Raw genomic sequence first — 25,152 nt, forward strand, 5'->3', positions numbered from 1 at the left:
TGTGTGAAATCGGTAAGATTTTAGTTCTCAAGTTTAATTGGCCCAGAACAAGGTAGAGTAGATAGTAGATACACGTAACTTATGCTTTTGAACCCGAGAACGGAGAACAGCTGTTCTTTCAGGGCAAGGATACCCGGAGGCAGCTCTTGGGAGTAATCAACAAAGAAAAGGGTCCTCTAACATCTCTCCCCAGGAGCTGATAGGGCCGTGGCTTATCAGGAAAAACTGCTCTGGCGAACCCATTCAAATTTCTCACAGCAAATCACAGTGGCCTGCAGCCAACTCCTTTTCTGCTCATTGGCCAACTGGAAACTTCAGCCCCTCCAAGCCTCCCTCCTCTCATCCGGAAGCCAATCGGAAAGATTAGCGTTCCGTAACTTTGTGTCATCAAGTACCGTACTTGCAATTGGCTATTGGAGCTACAGATCGAGAAGTAGGCGGGGCAAAGCCACCTGGCCTATATAAGAGGAGGACAAAGGCGGCGCGCCGCCTGTGTCATCCGCCATCTTGTGCGAAGCAAGGTGGCCTCCACGTTCCCAGAGCGTCTTCTCCGCTTCTGCCTCAACCGCCCCTTGATTACAGACATGTCTCGGGATCGGTTCCGGAGCCGTGGCGGTGGCGGTGGCGGCTTCCACCGGCGCGGAGGAGGCGGCGGCCGCGGCGGCCTCCACGACTTCCGCTCCCCGCCGCCCGGCATGGGCCTCAATCAGAACCGCGGACCCATGGGGCCCGGCCCGGGCCAGGGTGGCCCCAAGCCCCCAATCCCACCACCGCCTCCGCACCAGCAACAGCAGCAGCCACCACCGCAGCAGCCGCCACCACAGCAGCCGCCGCCACTTCAGCCACCGCCGCATCAGCCGCCGCATCAGCAGCCGCCGCCGCCGCCACAGGATTCGTCCAAGCCCGTCGTTCCTCAGGGACCCGGCCCGGCTCCTGGAGTGGGCAGCGCTCCGCCGGCCTCCGGCTCGGCACCGCCCGCCACTCCCCCGACCTCTGGGGCCCCTACGGGCCCAGGCCCCACCCCGACCCCGCCGCCCGCTGTCACCTCGGCGCCCCCCGGGGCGCCCCCGCCCGCGCCGCCGAGCAGCGGTGTCCCCACCACCCCACCTCAGGCCGGGGGCCCCCCGCCTCCACCCGCAGGGGGCCCGGGGCCCGGTCCTAAGCAGGGCCCAGGACCCGGAGGCCCGAAAGGCGGCAAGATGCCAGGCGGGCCGAAGCCCGGCGGCGGCCCGGGCCTAAGTACTCCTGGCGGCCACCCCAAGCCGCCACACCGAGGCGGCGGGGAGCCCCGAGGAGGCCGGCAGCACCACCCACCCTACCACCAGCAGCACCACCAGGGGCCCCCACCCGGTGGGCCTGGTGGCCGCAGCGAGGAGAAGATCTCCGACTCGGAGGTGAGTATCTCCCGGAGCTACGCGTCGGTTTCCCTAAGATGGCGGCGGCCCCCTCCTCCTTCCTTTCCCGGCCTCCATTTTGTCGGAGACCGGAAAGAGCGCGTGCGCGCGGGCGGCCGAGGGCGGGGCCGCTGCCGGAGTAGGGGGCGGACGGCGTGGGGCCTCTAAGAGGCCCGAGGGAGGCTGGCCTGGGGAGGCAGGCTATGACAAGCTGCCCTGGGCCATGTTAAAGCTAGCGGGCTCTGGGAACCAGACTAGAGCGTGCTGTGTAGGGTTGGAGAGATCTGGGAACTTCCGGCCTTACAGGAGCAGGCACGAGTCATGTGGGTGACAGCAGGGTTTTGGTCATTTTTTTTTTCATGTAAAACTTGATTTGACTTAACGTCTGCTATGATGTAGATTTGTTAGCGACACTAAGCATATACAGCTGACGAGCTTGCTCATGTAGAGTCGAGTCTAGAGAGGGCTGTAGGTCTATTCTCGAGTGTTTGGATGGTTTGGGCTGTTTGATGTTCGGATAGTTAAATGCATTGGAAATCCGCAAATAAGTAAAATTTTGTTTTGATTTTAAACGGCATTGAAGAATAACTCCGTTGGTGGTGTTACCCAGGCTGGGAAAAGCGAACATTGTTACTGAATTTTCCTACTTGATGAGGTGACTGGTGTCTGAAAAATTTTCCTTCCTTTTTCGTTAGGGGTTTAAAGCCAACTTGTCTCTGTTGAGGAGGCCTGGAGAGAAAACTTACACTCAGCGTTGTCGGTTATTTGTTGGGAATCTACCTGCTGATATCACAGAGGATGAATTCAAAAGACTATTTGCTAAATATGGAGAACCAGGAGAAGTTTTTATCAACAAAGGCAAAGGATTTGGATTTATTAAACTTGTGAGTTTTTTTTTAATTTAATGTGGATTTAGAAGAGTGTTTTCATTTTTTGCTACTGCAGACGCTAGTGTTCAAACCAACAGCAATAAGTTGGTTTTTAAATTTTTCACCTTTTTTACAAACAAGATGCCACTTATATAGCGAATAATTGTTGGTACCTAAGAAAAGGGGAGAGTGGGTGGATAAGACATTTAACTACCTACCCTGAGTGGTGTCTGGGAGGGTTGCTTGAACTGAGCCTGAGGAAGAATAGGAGTGGGAGTTAAGCTTTTAACAGTTTCAGAGTGGACATTAGCCAATAGGTTATTAACATGAGCATGTCTGATAACTTTCAGGAATCTAGAGCACTGGCTGAAATTGCCAAAGCTGAACTTGATGATACACCGATGAGAGGTAGACAGCTTCGGGTTCGTTTTGCCACACATGCTGCCGCCCTTTCTGTTCGAAACCTTTCACCTTATGTTTCCAATGAACTGTTGGAAGAAGCTTTTAGCCAGTTTGGTCCTATTGAAAGGGCTGTTGTAATTGTGGATGATCGCGGGAGATCTACAGGGAAAGGCATTGTTGAGTTTGCTTCCAAACCAGCAGCAAGGAAAGCATTTGAAAGATGCAGTGAAGGTGTTTTCTTACTAACAACGTAAGTTCTTGTGCTTATCCTAATTTTTATTTATTAACTTGGATGAGGAAGTTGAAACAAAACTGAAACGAAGTTAAGACGGAACCATTTTTGTTATTAGAACTCCTCGTCCAGTCATTGTGGAACCACTTGAACAATTAGATGATGAAGATGGCCTTCCTGAAAAACTTGCACAGAAGAATCCAATGTATCAAAAGTAAGATTGATTTAAATTTTAAGCATTTTTCTTAAGTCCAAACAATTTGCAGTAATTTTTCACTTTTGCTTAGAAAATGCAAAATTCTTCAAATGCATATATGCTTGATAGAAATCTAAGGCTCAGGAAGTTTAGAGGTTTTGAAGCAGAGATCTTCAAATGCCTAGTATTCATTGTTGAGATAGGTGTAGTTTACATGCAATTTTGTTTTGTCTTTAGAACAGTTGTGTGATGAATAGGTATCTTCCTTTTTAAGAATGGAAAAAAATATACTCCTTGATTAGGCATTTGGTTAGAGGAAACAATTAGGAAATGAGGAAGGTAGGATTGCTTTTCAGTGCCCATTATTTTCTGTTACCATAGAATTCTGGGACATGTATTACTTATTTTACATAAAGGTTTAAAAATTTTAAAATGTTTATTCATTTTTGAGAGAGTGGGGAGGGGCAGAGAGAGAGGGAGACACGGGATCTGAAGCAGGCTCCAGGCTCTGAGCTGTCAGCACAAACTGCAAGATAACAACCTGAAGTGAAGTTGGGCGCTTAACTGACTGAGCCACTCAGGCGACCCAAAGATTTTATTTTTAAATAATCTCTACACCCCGTACGGGGCTCAAATTCATAAGGCTCAGATGCACAACCACAAAATCAAGAGTCATGTGCTTCTGACTGAGCCAGCCAGGCATCTTGGGACATGTATTATTTTTGATGTAAAGCTATTTTTTAAAATTTATTTATTTTGAGAAAGAATGTGAGTGGGGAGGAGCAGAAAGAGAGAACCCAAGCAGACTCCATGTTGTCATGATGCGCAGAGCCCAACTCAGGGCTTGATCTCATGACACTGAGATGACCTGAGCCAAAACCAGAAGTTGGACGATTAACCGGCTGAGCCACCCTGGCACCCCTGCCATCCCCTGCCTTTGGGTATTTCTTAGAGTCTATAGGCCAGGGGCAAAATCAGTGTTTTTAGGGTAATTGAGTAGTCTTTCTTATGTGCATCCACAAATCGGTTCATGTTGAAATATTGTCAGGGAGAGAGAAACCCCTCCTCGTTTTGCCCAGCATGGCACATTTGAGTATGAATATTCTCAGCGATGGAAGTCCCTGGATGAAATGGAGAAACAGCAAAGGGAGCAAGTTGAAAAAAACATGAAAGATGCAAAGGACAAATTGGAAAGTGAAATGGAAGATGCTTATCACGAACATCAGGCAAATCTTTTGCGTCAAGGTAAAAAAAAAAAAAAAAAAAAAGATCCTGTTGTGTAAATTTCACTGATAGGCTGAATTGCTTTTTGAACTTTTTAGAACCCCGTTAATGTGAATTCACAACAAAATTTTCTAATGTTTAGATCTGATGAGACGCCAGGAAGAATTAAGACGCATGGAAGAACTTCATAATCAAGAAATGCAGAAACGTAAAGAAATGCAGCTAAGGTAAAATTTTGTTAAACTAAATTAAGCCTTCTGCATAAACATTTAGAGGAAAAGATACATCTAAGTCTTGCAGGTGAGTGTTGGCATACAGAGGTTAAATACTGACATATGTCAGTGTTGGTTTGACACTAAATCAGAGTAGAGTGTAAGGTTTTCATTTAGGACACCAGTTTTCTTTGCCAGAATGCTTCTAGGTCTGTTCTAGACTCTCTTCAGGCTTTCCTGTGTGTTTGCTCTAATCTAGACTTTGTAATTTTTTTTTTTTTAATGTTTATTTTTGAGAGAGTGGGTGAGCGAGCCAGGGAGGCGGCAGAGAGGGAGGGAGACAGAATCCAGAGTGGGCTTTCTACTCAGAAGAGTGCCTGGCTCAAACCCATGAACTGCCATGAACTTGGAGAAGCCGAAGTCAAGTGACTAATTGGCTAAGCCACCCAGGTGTTCCTCTAACCTAGACTTTGTAAAGCTCTGAGGCAGACCACTAGCTTTTTCCAAGTTGACTTATTTATTTTAAAGTTCATTAATTTTGAGATAGCATAGCATGGGAGAGCACAGGTAGGGAGGGGCAGAGAGAATCTCAAGCAGGCTCTAACTCACAAACTGAGATCATGACCTGAGCCGAAGTCACATGCCCAACTGACAGAGCCACCCAGGCACCCCTTCAAATTAACTTTTAAAAGATGTGGGTGACCGTTCATGTGCTTGATGAATATTTCCAGGCAAGAAGAAGAACGACGTAGAAGGGAAGAAGAGATGATGATTCGCCAACGTGAAATGGAAGAACAAATGAGGCGCCAAAGAGAGGAAAGTTATAGCCGGATGGGCTACATGGATCCAGTAAGTAAAATTCTATTGCAGTCTAGTTGGAGTTGTCTACAAAACTTGTAGGTACCAAAAACGTCTTACTTAGTTAAATATAACATTTCACTTTATAGTTTTTGTTTTTACAAGTGTATTATGATACGCTTTGAGTTTTATCTTCTTGGCTGGGCCTAAAGATTTCATTGGTTAGGAAGAAGCTTTATCGGTTTTTGGATAATTGAATTTCAACAAGTGGTTTCAGAATACTGATTTTAAAAATAGTCTTCATCTTTGAGTTTTGGAGATTTTTTTTGTCTAAGAATTCTTGGTATGGACATATGAAAGGGATTTTTTTCTTTCAGAGAGAAAGAGACATGAGAATGGGTGGAGGAGGAGCAATGAACATGGGAGGTAAGCATGAAAATAATATTAGCAGTACCATTCAAGAGCTGTATTCTGGTTGAGTTGTAACCAGCATTTTTGTTTCCTAGATCCCTATGGTTCAGGAGGCCAGAAATTTCCACCTCTAGGTGGTGGTGGTGGCATAGGTTATGAAGCTAATCCTGGAGTTCCACCAGCAACCATGAGTGGTTCCATGATGGGAAGCGACATGGTAATGTATCCTGTGTGACGTAGTACAAAGGAAATTCTCATTTTTCACAACTTACGTGTGTGTGTTTTGTTTTCTGTTTTTTTTTTCTTTTGTTTTGTTTTTTTAAGTAGGTAACTGAACCTCTTTTTAGTTCCCGTATCATGTAAATCATAATATTGAGGAAAACTTTGGCAACATAGAAGAACTCAGTATGCGGTAACCTAAACAGAAATGGTTGCCAACAAGAAGTCAATGCTGTCAGTAGTATGTTGGAGTTCTCTTCGGCAATAAGTAGACATAGGTGCTTTCCATTATATTGCTTGTGTACTTTTGCACTCTAGCACATGGCAAATCCAAATTCTAAATGTTAGATGATGTACCTGATTATTCTACATCCACGTGAGAGTAATCAAATGGCAAACTGTCATTCATTAAGCTGATATTTGCCATAAGTATGAATCAGACTTGCAGTTTATAGTTTTAGGCATGTTTTAGTGATGTGTAGGACTTTGACCTATATTTGGTGTGGTTTCTACCCATGAGAAGGGAGTTGTTTACTGTTTTGACTCGTCGTTTCCCACTTGTTGGGCCTGTCAATAGGTGCACCTTCTAAAACACTGACATCTCTATATTGCTACAGGATAGCAACAATCCATGACCATTAAGCATACTAGTTGTGTGCATTTGATCTGAACCTTCTTGATGTTTTCATATTTTAACTGTACAGGTAGTCTGTCAGGATGCTTTAGAAACAACCAAGTGAATTGGTCTGAGTGGCTGTGTTAGGGCTTTACAAATCCATAGGAAATTTGAATATTGGATTTAGAGGTGGGTTTAGAGAAGTGTGCATTTTCATAACTGAGTTGAATATGATTGGTTCACCTACAGGCTTTTGGCAAAGGAGAGGGAAGCTGCAACACATAGCTCGTTAGGTTTATTTTACAAATAGGAATGTAAGGATTTATTATGGGGTCTAATCCATTTAAAGCCTACTTGAGGTTTTTTGAGAATTAGAATCATAAATAGCTGGTTGGGTAAACGTAGTGTTGTTTTCTTCAAAATGAATTTAAAAACTAACGTGGGTAACATTTTGGTTTATACGCTTCCTAAAAGGCAGATTGTAGGTCTGTATCAAATTTGTAAAATATAATTTGGCATGATGTTCCCACAATTGAGATTTTTTCTGTCTCCTATAACAGGTAGGGTTCTAAGATGTAATAACCGTGAAACCCCCAAATTTTCTCATAGCTTTTGAGAAACACCGTACAATGTGTTAAAACCCTGACATTTTTAGGTTTTTGAGAAATAGTTTAAAGAATTGAGATTTAGTTTAAGTAGCCCTGTAGTATATAGTAGAAAACATGTTTGAACTATGTATAGGAAGTTAAACCTGCTTTTTTTCCCTCCCTTTTGGAGTGATGTTCTCTGTAACTGATTTATTTTGAATAGAATTTGTAAGGCTTTTGTGCTTTGCATATCAATAGGATTTTTCTGTTTGGGAACATAGGTTTCTAAGATTAAAGTACTTAAAACTAGATGGAATAACGAAGTCCTGCTTTACTGCAGTCACTTAAGCTTGGTGTTAAGCTGTTTGGGAGATCCCCAAAACATGGAATCATAGCTAAGTGTCCGTAGACTTTCAAAGACGCGAAGGAAAAGCTGGGCTGGTGTGGGGGTGGGCTGTATATTTAGTCAATTTGCAACTATACTACTGTGAACATAATTGTCTCTGCTTATTTAGTGATGGTTCTGAAGGTGGTATACCTGTGAGAATATGGCAACACTTTTAATGAAGTTACTGTGCCGGTTAAGTGACTAAATCTGTTAGTCTTTTATGCTTTTTCTTTTTGTAGTCTGGTAGCATTTTATTAAAACTTTGAACGTTTTAAGATTCTGCAACTTAGCAGATGTGTCTTAAGATCTTGAAAAGCACAAGGTTTCTTATGCAGCTCATGCCACTAACTGGTGAGTAGGTCTTTGTCACTTCATTGAGTGAATTGAATCTGTCTGGTTGGGCTTGTTAGGCTTACTTGGAAATTAAATTTCCTGTTCAGACCTTGAAAGTGAGAAGTTTGCAAGCTTTTGCAGTGGGTTAATCTGATGTGAAATTTCTTAAAACTCATTTTGGAATGGGTTTTCACATCTGCACTAATTCTTAAATTTTTTAGCACTACAGGGAAGACCTATTCTTTGAAACAGGTGTATGAGAATGGCTCAAGTGGGAACATACCACAAGGCATGTATTATCGTAAACTAATTTTCAAATTACCCTTTTTTCCTTTCTATGTTCCCGGTACCTGTGGATCGACTCATTGGTGATTGTATCGACGAACGTTGACTACGGAACCTTCTAAAATATTTACTTAACACACATGGACATCAACTACATATAATGAACTGTTAATTACTGTTCCAATAGCGTACTGAGCGCTTTGGGCAGGGAGGTGCGGGACCTGTGGGTGGACAGGGTCCTAGAGGAATGGGGCCTGGAACTCCAGCAGGATATGGTAGAGGGAGAGAAGAGTATGAAGGCCCAAACAAAAAGCCCCGATTTTAGATGTGATATCTAGGTTTTCATTCCAGTTTGTTTTTGTCTTTTCTTGTTTAGATACCAATCTTTTAAATTCTTGCATTTTAGTAAGAAAGCTACCTTTTTATGGATGTTAGCAGTTTATTGACCTAATATTTGTAAATGGTCTGTTTGGGCAGGTAAAATTATGTAATGCAGTGTTTCAAACAGGGGAATTCTTTTTCCTTTTTATTTCCTTTTTTTTTTTTTTTTTTTTTAACTGTATAATGTCCCTCAAGTTATGGCAGTGTACCTTGTGCCACTGAATTTCCAAAGTGTACCAATTTTTTTTTTACTGTGCTTCAAATAAATAGAAAAAATAGTTATAATATTGATCTTCAACTTTGCCATTCATGCTTCTATGCACATTAGGCTAGGTATTCCACTTCGAAAGCATGAGCGTGTCTAGGCCTTTGAATGGCATATGCCATTTCTGGGAAATGTATCTGTAGGCTAAGCATTGCTTTCTACAAATAAGTACCCCCCCCCTTGTTTTAAAAAGAAGAAATGCATATTGAAGTAGTTTCATGATTTGTTTGGCATTATAGGAAGCAAGCTGGTGCTAAGTATTTTTAAATGGTTATGTAAGCAAGCTGAACTGTAACTCTTCCTTCAGGAATGTGTATTAAGATTATGGAATGGGTGAAAGACTTGGTAGGGGGAGAAAGTGGGTATGACTAAATGGATCTTTATGGCCCTATGATCTATCCTTTCCTTGAAAGTTTCTGAAGAAAAAAGTGGAAAGATCATTTTGTTGCATTCCTCCATTCTTGTTTTTAAAAGAACAAGTCCCAAGCCCTACAAATGGCTTGTATTGAACTTTCATATTTGAATTAAAGATTGTTAAACATGAAGCCTTTTCATGTATTACTTCAAGCGATTTATGAAGATGGGGTTTAGTGTGAAAAATTCAACTTGCAAGTAAGAAGCGTAGTAACCATGAAGTAGGTTTAGCTACGTATACATTTGTACTCTGTAACTTTTACATCTCCTTGTGCTACTTCTGGTGGACAAAATCTGTAGGGCTATGAAAACTTGTTCTCTTTTCTAAGAACTAGTGGTGACTGTTAATGACCAGTAGCGTTGTAGATCACGATTCTTATTGTAAACTATTTGTTAACCTGCTTTTCTATAGTTTACTTTTGATGTAGCACTAAATCTGGAGAGAGTTGCTCATGCTACACAGTACAAATACCCCTTTCTCCCACCATAAAGTTTTGGAGTGTTTCGATGGTGTTGTCAGCTGATTGTCAACTTCATTGAATCTCCTTCCATTAGGATAAGACATTCTGACTTAACATTAAAGTAGATTGTTACTGTTGTCTGATAGTACGATGGGAACCTGTTTTCCCAGCGTATGTATGTTAGCAGAGGAACAGCTTCCTAAAAGTAGGTAAAGTAATTGAATTGGTTTGGCTTTGTTCTTAGTTCCATTCAAATTTGTACATTACAGAACTCTTACTATGGAATGTGTCTTCCTCCTTTTCACCTCTGTTCTTGGTGCTAATTGGCAAAAGTAAAATTCTAAATCAAATCTTCGTTAAATGCTGAAGTTTAGTATTGTGCCTGAGTACAAAGGGAAACCTCTTGTTGAAACTCTGAGCACTTTCTGCATAGGAAACTGGATAATACTAAAAGTAAAACACTAGTGGAGTATAAAGGCATGTCACTCAATCCTGGTTGTGTGACTTGACAGGTACATGGTGTGCTAATTAAGGAAGAGAATCTCCTTAGAATATGTTTATTATTTCTTCCCCAAGACACTTGGAAGTGGGTAGTAAGTAGTTCCACCATAATTCTATCCATGAGGAAGTTTTGTCCCAAGTCATTAATTGGTGATATGTATGAGGTTTTCTGTATGGAAACAAGGGTCTGGATTTGAAAGGAATCCGTTACAATTTGATTGAATTGTATGGTAGGGACTCCACTAATGATAAATTAAGGGGTGTTCATGGGACACCCACAGAGGGTGAACGTGAATGTGTGTGGGCGGGGGCTGGTGGGGAAGTGGGAAAATCTGCCTATAAAATTAATGTTTCAGTTTATTTTTCAGATTACATGCCTTTCTTTATAAGGGATGCTGGCACAGACCCCTAAAATAAGCTTTTGTTAGTACTGTACCTTTGAAGAGTGGTGAAGGATGCTAATGGATAATCTCCTGAAAGTTGTGGTTTTGCTAGCCTTACTGTGGGCTGTAGAATTGCTAAACGTTGTTTAGCAAATAATGTTGCTTAGTTTCCACTAAGTTTTGCCTTTTCCTCACTGAAACGGCAGTGTACCAAGGGTTGTAAGCTACTCAAAGAGACTTTCAATAAGTCTTGGAATGCATATGGTAGTTTTTAGCTTAATGTGAATTTAAATCCTCTTAAAAAGGAGTTTCCTAAAAGCTGATATGAAATGGGTGGGAAAGGGAATGTAGTACTTTTGAAGTATTTCAGCCATTTTTCTTATTTAAAGAAACCAGCTGCCCCCATTTCCTCTTCTCTTTCTCTCGTAATTTTATTTTAAGAGGAACACTGATCATTTTAAGCTTATTACTCCTAATCTTTAAACTGCATTCTCTACGAGATCCCAGTGTATTCAATAGGTACCTTATAAGATTAACTGAATGGCTCACATTATTTAGTGAAACCATAATCCTTTGCTTAGAACACTAATTAAAACTCCTAAGAAGTCCTATAAACCCCACCACTCTTTATATAGATGTATTATACCACTAATACAAACAGATAATAATTTGGGAAATTGTAACGTTACGCCTGTGCAATTTTTATAAGTGGCATATTATGGCAGACAAAAATTTAGATACTTGGCTTTTCTCGGGCAAGCCACTACGTTGTGGCGGGATGTTTTCTGGTGTTCTTGGACTGCAATTGTGCACTATTAAAGTAGTGGCCTGCTACATAACTGCATTTAGCCAGCATTTCTGCAGTGCGTAACTGTGAGGAACGTAGTACCGCAAATGGCAATGGACATTAGGACCCGGATGTAGTATTCCTGCTTGCTCCAAGATTCTCATTGCCGACTGCATACAGGTAGGTAACAAGCAATATAATCTAACTTGGTGACTTGCTATGTACTTTTATTCCGTGGGCATTCTGACATCACACTTCTGACCATGAAATTACAGTGCAGCACCTAACACTTGGATGGTAAAGCTAGCTGCTGTCAAAACTGCGTGGGTTTGGGTTTCAAGCTGTAATTTGTCAGGCAGAAATCAGTGCTGTTGCAGTTCTCAGATAAAAAGTGCAAACTTGATTCTTTGGTACATCTGATGCAGTTGTGTGGTTTCCTTTAGTTGCATTGTAACTGAAGAGAACGTGGAACACGTCAGTGGTGTGGGGGAGAGGGAATCAAACCATACTTGGAAAGTAGAGTGCTTTTAGCATCTTGACATGGACTGTATAGCATGTGATACTGAGTCTCTGTTGTAGCAAACTGACCTGCCCATAGGTCAGCAATATCCATTTCAGAATGCAATCTTGGTAATCATTCTGCAGGTTGGAGTGAATTAAGACTAAAAAGTACAGTGGTTTTTTTTTTTTTTTTTTTTTTTTTTTTTTGTAATGTGACTTAAATTTTTTTTTTAATGGGCTTCATGGGAATACCTTTGTTACTAACGTGGGCTTAGATGGGAATCTAATGTGAATAGTTTCAAGTTATGTGACTTGTCTAAATATGTCTATGCTCTAAACCTGGGGGAAAGTGGTGTGGCATGTTGACTTGCCTGCAGTTGAATACACGTTGGGAATCATTTCCCAATCCTAAGACTTCTTCGTCGTATTCTGTAGGATGACTGCAAATGTTCAGAGTAGATTTTTGAATTTGGTTCCCTTAGCTTTAGGGATGTGATGTTATAATCCAAAATGCTTACCAAAAATAAAAAAATAAAAAGTCTTCAAAAGCAGCTTTGGTTGCTTAGGACTTCAGCTTTGTAAGCTTTGCATCGACTGTTGTTCCAGACCTCAATTCAACGTAACTTTGGTCTTCGAGCTGGTTTTTAGCTAGCATGCATGGAAACAGCTTTCACGTATAATGCTTTCTGCTCTGTAACTGGAAGTTTGGTTTACTTTGCATAAATGCCGGTGAAAACTCTTCGTGACTATGAGAATTTTCTTCCATTGTATCAAGAAAAATGGCTTGCTCTTTGGCAAGCAATTCACAAGGTGGGGACAAATTTGTACTTTAATACGTAGTCTATTCAAACAAATACCTTGACTCTCCTGTTAGGTGAAAAAGCAAATGGTGACTAGTTTAGCTCTTTGTTAATAATACAATGCAGTTCAAACATAATGCTCAATATTAGTGACAATAGTGTCGCTAAATTGACATACAACCCCGATGGGATTTTCCTGTGGCATAATCCATTAAATCGGTGGCCAACACTTGCTACCGTGATTTAGTGATTCAAGTGTTTAGAAATAAAAGCTCAGGTTCATTTCTTAACAGTCAATAACAATTTTGAGAGAACGTACTTGTTACAATATATGGACTTGAGGAACATCATTGGGGTGGGGGGTTAATTTTGCTTCATTTCTGCTTATTTCAAGATGAGTAGGCTTTTGCACTTTGAAATGAGAAACCTGTGACTTAAGTCAATTCTAAACTAGTTTCGATTTGTATGTAGCTATAATTTGTGAATCTTAGTGTAGAGGATCTTAAAATCACTCACTCAAAAAGCTGGGAATAAATGGGCTTCAGTAACACCACTATACCGAGGTGCTTGCATTGTATTTCATAGTGTTTCCTTGTTGCAAACCAGAATTATTCTTTTTAATGAGAATGGTCTAAAGTTCAGAGGTGTGATGCCAGAATGCATTTTCGTACTGTTAGGCCCTTGGAACAGATACCGGTGCTTTCTGAAAGATGAAAGAAATGGAATGGGTGCTCTTCACACAAGGTTGCAAAACCTACCAAGAATGTATAATAGTCTCATTTTTCCCCAAGAAAAGAGATGCGTGTGACTAGTTTCGGACTTTTAACCTTAATGGGGGTTGCATGTCTCCTATTGTTAATCATTGTCAGCTGCAGTGACATGATCAACAGTCCTGCATTTTTATTGCCTTTCCCTTAATGATTTTGGACAGGTTTGAGAGAGCCAGGATGCTTGTTCTGGGCCTTTACTTGGTTTTGGCTTTAGCTGATAATGTTTCAGTGTCTGTCAGCTAGTGCAGTTCTCAAATGGCTGCCTATTAGGGAAAGAATTCCGAGGATTTGACTGCTCCTAATCATCTGTCATTGCTGCTAGATAATGATTGGCAATTTTTAAGACTCAACTGTGGAACTCTCACAGTTGTACACCATCAACCATAAAAATGTTGCTTTTGAACACCAGTGCTGAAAAGATTTTATTTGGAGGGTGAGAAGGGGGCTGGATGCAGAGTACTAGGATAATCTGGAGAATGGGGGAGAATGCAAAACGATATAGTATCCCTTATGGATGGTACATGTGCAACAGGGAACTCTTATTTTTTATACCCTTGGCAGTAACTGATAATCAGGGAGGAAGAAAAACCTGGAACTTGAATTAAGGCTGATCTTTCTGGTTTTTGTGCACTGCGGCCCTACCAGGCATATATATAGTGAAGGTGAATGTCTTCTCCCTCAGAAAAACGCAGGTTCCTTGCTGTCCCGAATAAGGCATAGCTTTCCTGCCCCAACTTAAAACTCAGTGAGGACTTGGAGGGAAAGAACGAGGCAAATACATAGGATTGCAGGATAACAGCTGCAGTGTTGTGTACTGTGGAGTGGGGAGGGCACTCTTCTTGGAGGACTCCTGCTGAAGGTGGTCAGTCCACCTGAGAATGGAAGACATACTTGAATGGGGGGCAGGGTATGTGCTTTTATATGAAAAGAGAGCTGATGTTAAAACTCATTTGGTAAGGTAAACGTTGTCACATACCTTCACATAAGGGATAGTATATTTTGGGTTGCAGTCAAACTGGATTGTGCTCAGACTGGTGAAAATAGCAGTTAGGCTTTTGTATTTCAATTAAGATACAATTTTTATTTGAATTCAGCTGTCTACTTTATTACTTTACATAAGAATAATTTTAGATTTTTTCCCCCCATCAAGTTTCTTCCTGTTGTTTTTTTATTCCGTAACTTGCCCCCAATCTTTTGTCTCTGGAATTTACTCTTTAAATTTTGAAGTTAACTAGCATTTTCAAAACCTTTATACCCTTGTCTTTTATATTAACTTTCCTTTATTATTCTTTAGGTAAGAATGATTGATGTTGGCTGATATTGGAGTACTCATTCACTTCAAGTAAGTTTCTTTGGAAGTCCTAACCTGTAGAAGAGTTTGAGTTTGATTTGTAAAAAGGTTAAATAATTTGATTTAGCTATGTGGGGCAAAACATGTTTGATTTTTAAGATGTTTACCTCTCCTAAGATAATGTCCAAGTGTTTTGTTTCTGAAAATAGTTGTTTGCATGTGAACGTGAGTGGGAAAGAGAAAGTGGGGAGTATTTTATTATAAAAGTGTCAAACAGTAGGAGAATTGAAAAAAATGGTTGAATCTGTACCTGAAACTAATAGAACTTTGTGTGTCAATTATACTTTGTATGTTATTAACTTTGTATGTTAACATTGTATGTTACTTTTACAACTATAGAAAAAGATACATGGTTATGTAGAGAAAATGGACAAAGAAGCCTTGAATTAGTGGGGAACTGCCATCTTTTTAGTACTCTAAATTCCACTTTTGACCCATTCAGAATGGGTCATTGGTAGAGGAGGAAAAATTCTGAAGTGTTATGTGAAGAAAATTTAGACTGTCACCTTGGTGTGGGCCAGGTCCTTCCTAAGTAAAAACAGCAAAAGAAAATACAAACCACTGATTGGAACCCAGACCTGTACCCCAGAATGTGCCTCTTGTTGATGTGAGAATACAGTGTACATACTAACAATTAATTTAAAAAAATGTAATATGCTATATAACTTCTATTTTTAATGATAGGTGGATAAGCTATTAATCTCAAGACGATATCCCACAACATGAGCCAAGAAGGAAAGCCACAACTTGTTAGATTCAGGAAGTGTCTGGGTAAGTGGAATCATTCTTACTTTGTAAACTGCCTTCTGGACAACTCTTGGGTGTTCCAAACATGATTATTTACGTGTGAATATTTCATTTTAACTTACTCTGTGTTAAAACTTCCTTGTAGGGAATATGTTTTTATAGTACATATTTATAATCATTTTAACAGCCTTCTTGAGGTTGTAGGCCTTGTTTGTTGGTTTGGCTCAAGCCTCAGGAAAACAGGGACTTCAGTTTTCTCTAAGAGTATGTATGTATATCTACCTTTGTCCATTGAACTATGCAGAGGAGAGTTTGGAAAATTTAAAGTTCCTTGGTTGTTTTTGTATTTTTATTTTAATGTTTATTTTGAGAGGGTGTGTGTGTGAGCCAGGGAGGGGTAGGGGGAGGAGAGAGAGAATCCCAGGCAGGCTTTGAATTGTCAGCACAGAGCCTGACACGGGCTTGATCTCATGAACCAGGAGATCATGACCTGAGCCAAAAGCAAGAGTTGGGTGCTTAACTGAGCCACCCAGGTGCCCCAGAGTTCCCGGTTTTTTAACCACATAGTCACTTGATGGGATCTCCTATAGTTGATCTCATCTGGTTGATGTATTAGAAGGGTTGGCAATTTTGGGGTTTGTGTTTGTTTGGCTTTGTGAGATTTTTTTTTTTTTTTTGAGAGCAAGTGTAAGCGGGGGAAGGGCAAAGAGAGACAATATCTTAAGCATGTTCCATGCCCAGTGAGGACTCCCATCTCATGACCATGAAGTCATGACCTGAACTGAAATCAAGAGTCAGATAGATGCTTAAGCGACTGAGCCACCCAGACACCCCCCGGGTTGGCAATTTTAAAGAAAACTCAGCTCAACTCTGCTATTCTAGCTGGGAAAGCCATCATAGACAGTAGGTAAACAAATGGACATAACTTTGTGGCAGTATTTTACAGAAAGGTAGTAGGTGGACAATAGCTTACTGTCTTCTCATCTAATACAAATTGCATAAATAGATAACTAGATAATCACTCAGGTTTAAAGGGCTGTCATAATCGCAGTTTGAAAAGAGAATAAGGTAGAAATAGCAATAATTAATTGACTATATCTTAAACCTAGGGAAGGTGCCAATTAATGGAGTATCTTAGATCTTCCTTCCAAGAGTGGTTGCTACTTAAGTTCTAGTGAATGGAAGTAAACTTGAATCAACTAGCTGGTGACAAAGTCTGGTGTTAAAATCATCTGCCTCTTGAAGAATCCTTAATTATATAGGTCATTAAATATTGTTAATACCACACTCCTTGATTAGTATTGTTTGGTGTTAGGAAGTTTACTTGGTGCGAAATGGTAAATGTTTGAGAACTCTGATTCTTAACATATTTTGGAGTAATTGTTTCTTTTAATTGGCAGGATCAGGTGAACTGTGTCCAGAAAACCAGTGAGGAAGAGGGCAAAGAGGAATGAGCAACCTAATTGTTGTTAATAAAGACATTTTAAAATCAGATTGTGCTTTTATGTGTTTTGGTTTTTGTTTTTAAGTTAGGACCTTTTGTTTCCTAGAATTCTCCTTATATGTCATCACCTTGTTTCTAGGTGATATAAAAAGATGCTCCATATTGTGGGCATAGAACTGGTTATAATTCAGGACTCTTTCTTGGACCTTTTTGGCAGAGCTACTTCAACATTAATTACTGATCAACCTAACGGCCCTTCCTCACTGTCCTAACTAACCTGATGTAGCCAACGATAGTTTAAAATTGCCTTCATTCTTTATAGGTTTTATTCCTAAAATTAGCGTATGGTGAATACAGCAATTAACTACATGCCCCTCCTTCATTGGGTTTCAGGCATTAATAGCATTTTGTGTCCCACTTTGTATTTCACAAAAGAATCCTCAGATGCTGGTTATTACAGGGTACTCCTGTTCACAAAGAAGCACAGACAGAATTACAGCTTGCCAAATGACGAGGTTTCCTCTAAGTTGAATTTCATAATGCGGTAGCAAATGGACAGGGTCTTTGAATATAGATGTAGGGAAAAGCTTGCTGGAATTGGCTGTAAAATCTGCTTAATAAAGAACTTTGGAAGTAAGATCTGCTTTTCTCCTTTCACTCTAGTCATTCTTGAAACTTGACAAGATGTTAGTCAAAGGACTCTTTGGCACTAGCTTAAGCATTTGTTTGGGATAAGGTGTGTGAGGCCTATGTTTAAAAGGTAATTCTGTTGCTAGGTCTCTGGGCCTCATTTGTATAGTGCAGAATTTCAGAAAGTGCTAGTTTGTTAGCTTGCTGTAAGTAAGCAGAAGAGAAGCAACTTGGAATTCAGAAGTTTGCTCAGTGTTACTTGAAAAAGAAAGCCACAAAGGATTGTTGAAAGTGTAACAGTCACCCCTCCCATGGGATTTGCTTTAAAAACACGTGTGGTCAGTACCAGGGATGAGGTCAAGACCTTGTTTTTCTCCTACTCCTAGTCCTTGTTTCACTGTGGTTGGCATATGTTTTAGAGGCCAGCCATCCCAAATCCAGAATCTTCTCAGTCCTTTTTTTGGTTCAAGTTTTTATTGCTCCTTTTTGATTGCTACGTTAGGAACCTAATGGATCTCTAGGCAAAAATTAGTACAGTGGTTTAGGGGCATAACGGGATCTTAACTACTGAAGTTCAAAGTGTTGAGCTATTTGCCCAGCTGTGTTATCTGCCAGGTTACCCAATTTGCAGTTTGCTTATCAATAAAATGAACGTAACTTTCTTTGTGCAGTTGGGATAGAAATTGGTGGATGTGGTGTTTAGCACAGTCCCGGCTCCAAAGTTGCACATGTTATCTTAAAATGTGTTTACTAGTCACCAGGCTGCACAGGCAGCAAGTTAAGAATTCTCCCTCTTTATACAGTGTAATTAGGTATGACCGGCAATTTTAAACTTGATAGCAAAGAATAGAGGAATGTATTCATTTTTGGTAAGCTTTTAGACCATAGAGTCTAAGAGGAGAAAATAGGAATATATCCTTCAGGCTGAAGGGATTGGGAAGTCTGGGAGAGGCCTTTTAACTTGGGCAAGTTACTTCATTAAATAAAGATTCTTAATGTTACCAGTTGTATGTGGGTAAATTGGCATTTTTAGTATTTGGCCCAATGTTGGGTAGATGTTAAGTGCGGAGACAAGGTGGGAGAAAATAAGCCTGAGAAAGCTTAGAGCTCAAAATGTGACAAAGTCCACATGATTCTGTAGCAAATGATGTGTGAGGTTGTAGTGTCTTGGCCTAAAATGAGTTTCAAACATACTGAAGTCAGAGGAACCCGATATTCCCCAAACTGATTTTATAGATGCAGTGCGGTCCCAGATGACTTATTTTTTAAATTTACTTTTGAAAGAACATGAGCAGGGGAGGGGCAGAGAGAGGGGGAGACAGATTCCAAAGCAGGCTCCGCATTGTCAGCGGAGAACCTGATGTGGGTCTTGAACTCAAGGTGTTCATTCGTGACATCATGCCCTGAGCTAAAACCTAGAGTCAGACGCTTAACAGACTGAGCCACCCAGGCTGCTCCCCCAGATGAGTTTTTAAAGTTTATTTTGAGAGAGGAAACACAAGAGGGGCAGATAGAGAACCCCAAGTAGGCTCCACATTGTCAGTGCAGAGCCCCACTTGGGGCTAGAACCTATGAACCTGTGAGACCATGACCTGAGCTGAAGCCACCCAGGTGCCCCTCCCAGATAACTTTGAAATTGATAAGCTGATTGATTTTAAGATTCATATGGAGGTTTACCTCCTACCATGTGCAAAAATTAGAGCAAACTACCCTTAAACTCAGGTATTCTGGTTGCTAATGCTGTATAATAAATTTATCCAAAGGAATTTGGTACTTCAATCAGTTTTGTGAGTCAGGAATTTTGAAAGCGCTTGACTTGGCCATTTTTGTTTGGGATCTCCTGAAAGTGCAGTCCGTTGATGGGCTGTAGTCCTCTAAAATTTCAGCTTCACATTTAAGATGGCTTATTGGTTGACATGGTAGAAGGTGGTTTTTGGCCAAGATCTTACCTTGGGCTGTTGCCTGGAGTGCCTATTTATGGCTTCAGCATGACCATCTCAGAGTAGTCAGATTTACATGGCAACTGGCTTCCCTCAGAGTACGAATCCCAAGAAGCCCCCATGAAAGCTGTATGACCTTTGTGACATGGCTTTGTCACTTCCTCCATGCTCTGTCTAAACAGTCACAACTCAAGCAGATTTAAGGGGAGGGGATCTGTCCCCCCACCTCTCACCTCTAATTGGGAGGAGTGTCAGAATTTGCAGGTATGTTTTTTGTTTTTGTGTTTTGATTTTAATTTTTAAGTGCAGATATGTTTTTTTGTTTCCTTATTTTGAGAGACAGTGGAGGAGGGGCAAAGAAAAACCCAAGAAGGATCCTCACTGTCATCGCAGAGCCTGACGTAGGGCTCAAACCCATGAACAATGAGATCATGACCTGAGCCAAAACCAAGGGTCAGATGGCTCAACCGACTGAGCCACCCAGACAGATAATGTTTTAAGACCACTACTGTCTTGAAATTCATAGGCTAATTAGTTATCTGTTTATTTTTTCATTTATCAGCAATACATTTGATCTTCGCCAAAAGACCAAAAAGTGATCACAAACCAGCAGTGGATTTTGTTGTCTCTTGTGCATATACATATTTAAACAAGTGGAGATACAAAGATGTCCTGTCCTCAAGATGCTCTTCTGGTGGGGAGGTCTACATAGTTGAGAAGGAAGAGAAACCTACACTTTTACGTAGGTCACAGAAGTTTATTCTAATATATTCTTCACAACCATTCACTAGTCCTAGACATATGCTGAAGCATGAAAATAAGAGAATGATCTGTATAGTGTAGGCAGTTGGATATTATTTATTTTTAAGTAAGCTCTGTGCCCTACATGGGGCTCAAACTCATGACTCCAAGATCAGGAGTCACATGCTCCACCAAAAGGCAGCTAGATGCCCCTGACTATTGTTTTAGATGGAGATTTAACAAGCAGTGCACTTAGCAATCATACACAGAAGGGATAAAAAGGAAGCAGGGTTAGAGGAAAGTTGAAATGCGATGTTACAACAGAGGTCTCAGCCGATCCATGAAGTCTTTTAGAGTTGTCCCAAATTGAGTTAAGGGGGTCGAGCCCTTTTGTCCCGCCGGATATGGTCTGTCTCTAGTGGAGTTGGGTAAAGATGGGCATACACCTGGGCGAAGCATCTCCTTCAACTGAGGACAACTCCCAGAGAGGGACTGCAGTTTTGAGCCTGTGGGACGGCTGGGGAAGCAAGTGCCTTAATTCTAAAAGGGCTATCTGGTGGCATACCAGAGTCCAAAACTTGTTTACCTAAAGCTCAGGGAAGACTACTGGACTTGCAGTATATATATGAGAATCATTAGCATCTAGGTAACAGATGAAGTCATGGGAGTAAATAAAATTGTCCAGGAAGTACATATAAGATGAGGAGTGAGGCGCCTGGGTAGCTCAAGTCAGTTGAGCATCAGACTTTTGATTTTGGCTCAGGTCATGATCTCACAGTTTGTGGGTTTGAACCCTGAATTGGGGTCTGTGCAGGTAAGTGGAACCTGTTTGGGATTCATTCTTTCTTTCTCTCTCTTTTTCTCTCTCTCTCTCTCTCTCTCTCTCTCTCTCTCTCTGCCCCTCCTGCCCTCCCTGCTTATGCTCTCGCTCATAAATAAATAAACTTAAAAAAAAAAGAGCCTGAGGGTGCACTTCTGAGAATACTAGGATTTGGGAGTAAGAAGAGTTCATGAGAGATGAGAGAGGATACAATGAAGTGATTTTAGGGGCTCCAGGACAGGAGAGAAGATAAATTATAAAGCAAAGATTTAGAGGCAGAGAAAAGTATTAGAGTCTAGAGTGCAAGTAGATGGCTCACCCTTGGAGAATTTTTTATTCCTCTGAAACCAGAGGGAGGATTAGGGCATCTGATGTTAACCCTGCTAATGATCCTACTGTTTGCTGTGCTGTGAGTCAAAAGAACCTGTCTTGGGGTGCCTGGCTGGCTCAGTTGGTAGAGCATGCAACTCTTGATTGTGGGGTGGTGAGTTCAAGCCCCACGCTGGGTGCAGAGCTTACCTGAAAAAATGAAAGAACTTTTCTTACTCGGATCCACTGAGTTTCATTTTTAGCACATACGGAAATGCTGGCAAGCTCGTGAGCTTGCTTGCTTAGTCATCTTCCTTGGAGTCCTGTTACTCCTTGCCATCCTCTATGAGGTTGGAGTTGTCTTTTGATCATATATAAAGTTCATTTCTTATAGACAACATATTGAATCTTGCCTTTAAAAAATTTTTTTTTAATGTTCCTTTTTGAAAGAGCACAAGCAGGGGTGGGGTGAAGAGAGAGGGGGACACAGAATCTGAAGTAGGCTCCAGGCTCTGAATGTCAGCACAGAGCCTGAGGCAGGGCTTGAACTCATGAACCGTGAGATCATGACCTGAGCTGAAGCCTGACGCTCAACCGACTGAGCCACCCAGGCGCCCCTGCATCTTGCCTTTTCATCCAATTTGACAATCTCTTTTTTATTTGGAGTCTGCTTTTGACCACATATTTAGTATTATTACCAATATGGATTTAAGTCTCCTACCTTATTCTGTGTTTTCTATTTGTTCTATCTGTTCTATGTTTCCTTTCCCCTCTTTCCCTGGTCTTTTGGATGAATTGAATATTTTTAGTATTCCATTTTATTTTTTCTGTTGACTCATTAGTTATTCCTCTTAGTGGTTGCCTCTTTAACTTCTTTTTACCTTCAAATATATGCCACTTCGCATAGAAGTAAGAACCGTAAGGGGCACCTGGGTGACTTAGTCGATTAAACATCTTGACTTCAGCCTAGGCATGATCTCGCTATTCCTGAATTCGAGTCCCATGTCATGCTTTGTGCTGACAGCTCAGAGCCTGGAGCCTGTTTTGGATTCTGTGCTTCCCTCTCTGCCCCTCCTCCACTTGCACACTCACTCTCTCTCTCTCTCTCTCTCTCTCTCTCTCTCTCTCTCAAAAATAAACATTAAAGAAATTTTTTTAATAAAAAAATAGAACCTTAAAACATCTTTTCCCCATCCTTTGTGTTATTGTCATACTTTATTTTTGCTTGTGTTATAACCCCTAGAAATAAATTATTTTTGCTTAAACACTCAAATATATTTTAAACAAGTTTGAAAATTAGGGAAAATGTCATATATATGCATATATGGCCTTTTCTCAAGAACTAATTCCAGTGTCTTTACTGCTAATGCCACAGTTGTTTAACAAGGTTCCTCTGTTTTGGATAGACAGAACATGAATGTTTCCCTGGCCTGTGTAAACTCTAGGTTCATCTTACAACTCCTTGATTGTTCTTTGTTTTTGTTTTTGTTTTTTTAAGTTTATTTTTGAGACAGAGATGGTGTGAGTGAGAGAGGAGCAGAGAAAGAGGGAGAGAGAAACCCAAGCAGGCTCCTTGCTGTCAGCACAGAGCCCGGAGTGGGACTTGAACTCACAAAACCATGAGATCATGACCTGAGCCAAAACCAAGAGTCCGACACTTACCTGACTGAGCCACCCAGGTGCCCCCACAGACAAAGAACAATTACTAAAAAAAAGAACAATTGGGTCACCTGGCTGGCCCATTTGGTTAAGCATCCAACTCTTGGTTTCGGGTTGGGTCATGATCTCATGGTTGGGGAGTTCGAGCTCCATGTCAGGCTCTGCACTGATAGTGGAGCCTGCTTGGGATTCCCTCTCTCCTCCTCTCTGTACCCCTCCTCTGCTCACACTCTATGTGTGTCTCTCAAAATAAAGTCACTAATTAAATATTAAATAATTGTACTTTGATCTTGTGGAGTCTCATTCTATATGTGCACAGTTTGGTGCAAGGATTCAAATGCCAAAGATTTCTAAAGAAGCTTTATACACTGGGTGCCCAGCTGGCTCAGTAGGTAGAGCATGCAATCTTGATCTCCAGGTTGTAAGTTGGAGCGCCATATTGGGTGTACAGATTACTTAAAAATTAAGTTTTAAATGGAGCACCTGGTGACTCAGTCAGTTAAGCATCCGACTCTCAATCTTGGTTCAGGTCATGATCTCATGGTTCATGGGTTTGAGCCCTGCGATGGGCTCTGTGCTGACAGTGCAGAGCCTGCTTGGGATTCTGTCTCTCCCTTTGTCTGCTCCTCTCCCTCTTTGTCTGTCTCTCTCAAAATAAATAAGTAAACTTAAAGAAAATTAAAACTTAAAAAAAAAAAAAGAGGCTTTATATCGATTTCTTTCTCTGCATAGCTCCCTCCATTCTAGTGGTCTGCTCTACAGATTCCAGCTGCTTCAGCCTCATCAAACGTCCATCTCTTCTCCTCAGTGCAGCAGACTATCAAGCTCTGCTTACAGCCCTTTTCCTATCCAGCTAATTGGATAATGCCTCCAGGCAGGTAGCTATGACAAGCCCTCACCTCATTTGTTACTTTTTTTTCAGGATCACAGTACTGCATAGCCTCTTTTCCAGTGTGTTATGAACTGGCTTGTATCCCTCCCAAATTCATATATTGAAGTCTTATCTAGTACATATCAGAATGGGACTGTATTTGGAGATAGGGCCTTTAAACAGGTATTTAGGGGCACCTAGGTGGCTCAGTCGGTTAAGTGTCTGGCTCTTGGTTTCAGCACAGGTCATGATCTCATGGTTCATGGATTCGAGCCCCGCATCAGGCTCCATGCTGACAGTGTGGAGCCTGCTTGGGATTCTGTCTCCCTCTCTCTGTGCCCCTCTCCTGCTCGCTCTGTATCTCTCCCTCTCAAAATAAATAAACATTAAAAAAATTATTTTAATACAGAAAATAGGTAATTAAATTAGGTCAAAAGTTTGGGCTCTAAACCAATATGACTGGTGTCCTTATAAGAAGGGAAAGAGATGCAAAGGCTATGCAAGAACACAGTAAAACAATGTCAATGGGCAAGCCAAGAAGGAAGGCCTCAGAAAAAGTCAAACCTGATACCCTGATCTTGGACTTTTGGCCTCCAGACTTATAAGAAAATTATATTATTTAAGCCGTCCAGTCTGTGATTTTTATTAAGGCAGCCCTAGCAATCGAATGCACAATGTGGGGTGCCTGGGTGGCTCAGTTGGTTAAGCTTCTGATTCTTGATTGAGGCTCAGGTCATGACCTCATGGTTTGTGAGTTTGAGCCCTGAGTTGGGCTCTGTGCTGATGGCATGGAGCCTGCTTGGGATTCTCTATCTCCCTCTCTGCCCTTCCCCTCTCAAAAATAAATAAACACACATTAAAAAAAATGCATAATGTACAGTGAACAGTTATTCAATATACTTTGCATAGTTTTCTGGTTGTTTTTGTTTTTGTTTTGTTTTTTAGGCTTTTTTAAATTTTCTGGTTGTTTATGGAAGGACAAATCTGGTACCAGTCCTCTGTCTGAGCTAGAAGCTGCATCCAACAGATTTGTTTTTCCAGAGGACAGAACAAGTTGGAAAAAGTTATAAATATTCATACAAGTCTCTATTTTACACTGGAAAACATGATGAATATTAAAAAAAAAGCTTTATTAAAGTATTAAAGTTATAACATCTACAATAAGCTTTCTCTCTCTGCCCCTCCACTGCTGGCACACCCATGTGCGTGCT

At 41.1% G+C, this 25,152-nt stretch overlaps 1 protein-coding gene across 3 annotated transcripts; it reads left to right on the forward strand.

The window, feature by feature from the left end:
* The first annotated feature begins 481 nt into the window (after positions 1-481).
* Positions 482-17,019, forward strand: SFPQ (splicing factor proline and glutamine rich). 3 transcript variants are annotated; one of them, XM_047870267.1, is made up of 13 exons: positions 482-1,394; positions 2,090-2,278; positions 2,614-2,915; positions 3,016-3,111; positions 4,142-4,338; positions 4,460-4,544; positions 5,261-5,378; positions 5,705-5,753; positions 5,834-5,955; positions 8,354-11,538; positions 14,724-14,771; positions 15,465-15,551; positions 16,928-17,019. In XM_047870267.1, the coding sequence occupies exons 1-10, from the start codon at positions 585-587 to the stop codon at positions 8,489-8,491; spliced, it is 2,106 nt and encodes a 701-aa protein (XP_047726223.1). In that variant the 5' UTR covers positions 482-584; the 3' UTR covers positions 8,492-11,538; positions 14,724-14,771; positions 15,465-15,551; positions 16,928-17,019. The 3 variants fall into 3 exon arrangements, with proteins under 3 accessions (XP_047726223.1, XP_047726222.1, XP_047726224.1); XM_047870266.1 differs by having other exon boundaries at positions 8,354-14,771; XM_047870268.1 differs by lacking the exon at positions 8,354-11,538.
* Positions 17,020-25,152: the final 8,133 nt, after the last annotated feature.

This window comes from Prionailurus viverrinus, chromosome C1 (assembly GCF_022837055.1).
Source record: "Prionailurus viverrinus isolate Anna chromosome C1, UM_Priviv_1.0, whole genome shotgun sequence".
Classification (NCBI taxonomy): domain Eukaryota; kingdom Metazoa; phylum Chordata; class Mammalia; order Carnivora; family Felidae; genus Prionailurus; species Prionailurus viverrinus.